Here is a 4,399-nt window from a genome sequence, read left to right as displayed (position 1 = left end):
GAGTGACATAATGAACCAATCAGTCATATCGTTGGAAGCATTAGCTGTAATCCAGTGTGTCTTTGAAGGCCTGTCAGCACCATTCCTTACGGTGTTATCACTTTCAAATCCTGCTCCAATCACACTGGGCTCGTTATCTACACAGCGCTAATTAGACATGCGTTTGGGTTCTATTTCGGTCCCAACCTTGTTGAAGAACCACTGATACCATATCTAGTGGATTGTTCCGAGGACAGTGCAGAGCTGCTGAAGTAGCACCAAAAAGGGGAATAACACTCAGAGACCTGGGAACTATTTTGGGCTTCGACACTCCATGGTGCTTAGAAAGGGTGAAACAACTGACGCGTGGATCTCCTGCTATTTCAGGTCTCAGTGAAGTTTGAGCCATTCTGACACTGGTTCTACAGTAAATCTCATGCCTTCCGACTTCATTCAACAACAGAACAAGAAGAAGACCAGATTTTGCATAACCAGCTCACTGTATCATGCTGAGTGTTCTGGACACGTGTTGATCTGTTGGTTTATTTCCATTGGACCTTACAGTACCTCAACATTGACTACAGTCCTAACCCTAACCCTAACCCTAACCCTACCATCACCATGACAAGTTTGATACCATAACAAGTAGGAATGTCCAATATTAAATTTGCCGATATCCAATATGCCGATATTGTCCAAGCACTTTATTTCCAATTCCAATATCAACCGACACCGATATAGGCCTGGGATTATTTATTTATTTACCAGAATTCTACATTCAATCCCCTAATGATTAATTACTGCCATCTAGTGACTTTCGCTTTAATATACAGCCGTTTATCCCCAAAACTATTTTTAAGGCACACAATTTGGTGAAACCCAGACATGACGATACTGATACCGATTCTTACAGATATCACACAATAATATAGGTCGGCCGATATTATCGGACGTCCCTAATAACAACTCACAAAAGAATTCACAGGAAGTTAAAACTGAAAAAAGAAAATTTTTTGGTATGACATCACAAACCCCCATAACTGATCGACATTTTACCAGTTCCTTAAAGTCACAGCGTCTGATTGGCTGCCTTAGAATTAAAGGTACAATTGAAAGAAGCAGTAAAATGAACTCACCAAGGTGCACTGGTAAGAGGGATGCTTCCACTGGGACAGAGCCTGAGGTGGAGGAGAGCCCTTTATATAAGGTCCAGGGGCGGGGTCAGGAGTTCATACCACGCCAAATAAGAGCTTCAGGCAAAAATCCACGAGCCATGAGCCAATCAGTGGGTTACATAGATGGAGAGGAACTCTGAAAAAAAACAACAACATTTGACTGAAAGATGTTATATAAATGGTAAAAAAAAAAAATCAAACAAAGATGAACCTGTGACAGATGTACCTGTTTATAGTGTGCTTTGGAAAAACAGGAAGTGGAGCGGGGGTGCGTTGTTTTTTATTCCTGATTAAATATTTACTCATTTAGTGTTATTTAAATAATGTATCCAATTACAGAATGTTTAAAAAGTAGCATTTTCTAGAGTTTCTCATCATGTCTTGAAACAAGGAACAACTCTGTCGTATGGTGACTTTAACCCTCACACGTCTGGATTAAAGAAAGCATCAGAGCCATGAAAGTAGTGATTGACCACTTAGAGTTTACATCCTGCTTCTGACCACAGTGTTGACCCACAGTGTTGACCCAGTGGGGGCAGCATCACCGGGGTCTCGTTAAGGAGATGAAAACATAATACAAGTCTGTGAACCCTGCCGCTGGTATGTGAGCCGAGCCTCGTCCCCGACGTGTGGAACAGCTGATGGTAATACCAGCAGGGCCCTGTGTGGGATCCAGCTGTCTGAGTGGCGTTACATCCTGATTGGCCCAGCTGTCTCCTTGTAGGGCTATGGTGAGCAGGCGAGTCATTAATGTGCAGCCACTGAGCTGAGGGTCTGCAAAGAGGAACTCCATATTTGTGCCACACACTTAAGTGCATATTTTGCCTGATGTATGCCGTACCTTCTGAGGTGATGATCTCATCTCTCCAGGAATGATACGAGGATTTGACATGGAATTTACCGGATGGAATGTTATCTCCACCGAAAATATCTGAATGGAATGTTATCTCCACCGAAAATATATCAGTAGTCTGAACGCTCAGGCTTTTAAAGATTCAGTTGTTCAGGTGAGAAGGAATGACTGAGATGTGGGATAGGTGGAGGTATATCATCCCAGATTAGATCAGATTACGGCACCTACTATTTATTATTGTATTCCCAACCCACCTCCACAGACAGAAGCCAGGTGGTTACATCATGGAATTTATGGTTATTTGTTTTACAAGGACGACTGGACACGCTTGGGTTACAGTTGTTGTGATTGGTGTGAAAAGGATGTACGATTCATGGTCGTTAACAACAGTTGCTAATGTTGCTACAATCGTCCTGGATGACAGCGGTGCCCAACCTTTTTTGCACCAAGGACCTGGTATCAGCCGTTACTGCGGACCAGTAATACAACGCCATCAATTGAGGATCATTGACTTTTCAAAATCAAACACCTTTTAGACTTTCTGTCAGTATCAGAGTCTGAATGACCTGTTGTTTTGAAACATTGACAGATCATCTTTCAGTGAAAAAAAATAGTTTTTTCATTGTCTCCCACTGCGACCTGGTACCAAATGACATACGGACCGGCACGGTCCATGAACCGGGGGTTGGGAACCCTTGCTCTAAGACACTCCCTGCATGTCAAATGTGGGGTCCAGTATCATTCTGAATATCCTGATATTATAATAGCATGGCATGGCCATCATGATTAGCCAATCCAGTTCCTTATTTACAACATAGTGAGAAAGTTGTGTTAGAAAGCACAAGTACATAGATTGATTTATTTGAATAAATTAAAATTATTATTTATTTTTATAGGTACATCCTTCATATAAATGGGGGAAAAATGATGACAAAATGTGACTGAAACGTAACATCCCTTTTATTCTTTTTGGAAATTTTTAAAATATTTTTAAAAATAATATTTGATAAAAACATTTTTTTTACACCAATTTGTAATTTCACAGTATTTTTTTTATTATTCATTGCGTTCCACTTCTGAAGACGGGAGCTCTTCTTCTCTAGTAGAAATGCTCCCCCCTAGCGGCGATCAGTGAGAACGCCAAAATGTGATGACGTTTCACTCACGACACAGGCCGCTGGCGACAGCCACGCGCCAGCAGCAACAAGATAATTCAGTCGGTGTTATGTTATGAATTAGTAATTACCGAGTTTAATAAAAAAAAACAAACATATTTGGCCGAAGAAGACAGAGCGGAGACAGAGACACGTAGAGGCGGAAGACGGCGCTGAGAGCAGAGGCTTTTCCTGCTTGTGATTAACGGACGGCTGTGAGTGGGAGTGCGTCCGGAGCACAGGAGCTCTGCCATGTAGCTGCGGCTGGAGAATGAGCGGCCAGGTCACTCCAGCAGATGGGACAGACGACTACACGGTGCAGCAGGAGAACGAACTCGAAGCCCTCGCCTCTATCTTCGTAGATGACTTCCAGGATCTACGGAACAAGGACCCGTGGAAGGTAGCTAAGAGGTGTTAGCATCGCTCAAAGTTAGTTAGTTAGTTAGCTAATGATGGGTAAGAAGTTGGCAGCAGACTCCTGACTGCATCAAAACATGTGGCTTTTAGGTTAAAAGACCTCCAGAGGTGTACCTGTGTCTGAGGCCCAACGGGCTCAACAACGGTCAAGAATGCTACGTGACTGTGGACCTGCATGTCAAATGTCCTCCCACCTACCCAGACGCGTGAGTACCGCCCCACTCCCACCCTACAGTCCACTGAGACAAAAGTAGGCTGTTTGACTCGAACTGAAGTTTTGTCCAAAATTTCCAGATGTCCGAGTCTGTGAAGTGTGAAGAAACACGTTGTGTTTACATTGACGTGGACTGATATTGACTTCATATAAACATTATCGGCACTCGTTATCGGTATTGATAACATAACGACAGCACAATCCACTGTTATAAACCAGAAATGATAACGTACCGTAACCATCTAAACTTATAACTCAAAAAAGCATAAATTTAGGAAAAAGCATTTGTCTCAGTTAAATGTATTTTAAATATTTACCACATTGGCAAAGCATTTTACAAACATTTCTGTACAGACAGAAAAAAACATACTGTTTTATAGTGTTAAACAGGCCTTCAGAGGCAGTTGTTTTCAAACTATGGTCCATGTACCAGTAGCGGTACTTGAGCTTCCTCTGGTTGTACGTCATGAAACCTAATAGATGCTGTGGAACTTCGCTTTATGTTAGTCATAATTATTAAAAACCTAGAGTTAAGTTAATGATGAATAGCAACGAAAACAACAAAATGTTGGCCCACAAATTAATTTAGCTTAAATTAGTTTCACAA

At 41.9% G+C, this 4,399-nt stretch overlaps 2 protein-coding genes across 2 annotated transcripts in view; one reads left to right on the top strand and one right to left on the bottom strand.

Moving 5' to 3' along the window:
- Positions 1 to 1,223, bottom strand: part of LOC103386973 (actin, alpha cardiac) — a 4,422-nt gene extending 3,199 nt beyond the window's left edge. The window contains exon 1 of the mRNA XM_008321463.2: positions 1,116 to 1,223. The gene's annotated coding sequence lies outside the window, so the exon portion shown is untranslated. The remainder of the gene's footprint in view (positions 1 to 1,115) is intronic.
- A 1,833-nt stretch (positions 1,224 to 3,056) lies between these two features.
- Positions 3,057 to 4,399, top strand: part of eif2ak4 (eukaryotic translation initiation factor 2 alpha kinase 4) — a 31,657-nt gene continuing 30,314 nt past the window's right edge. The window contains exons 1-2 of the mRNA XM_008321652.3: positions 3,057 to 3,561; positions 3,669 to 3,784. Coding sequence (XP_008319874.1) covers positions 3,433 to 3,561; positions 3,669 to 3,784 — 245 coding nt within the window. The 5' untranslated portion in view covers positions 3,057 to 3,432. The remainder of the gene's footprint in view (positions 3,562 to 3,668; positions 3,785 to 4,399) is intronic.

This window comes from Cynoglossus semilaevis, chromosome 1, assembly GCF_000523025.1.
Source record: "Cynoglossus semilaevis isolate Cse_v1.0 chromosome 1, Cse_v1.0, whole genome shotgun sequence".
In the NCBI taxonomy this organism is placed as follows: Eukaryota; Metazoa; Chordata; class Actinopteri; order Pleuronectiformes; family Cynoglossidae; genus Cynoglossus; species Cynoglossus semilaevis.
The sequence above is the reverse complement of the archived record's forward strand: the minus strand, read 5'-3'. Positions and strand labels throughout refer to the sequence as shown.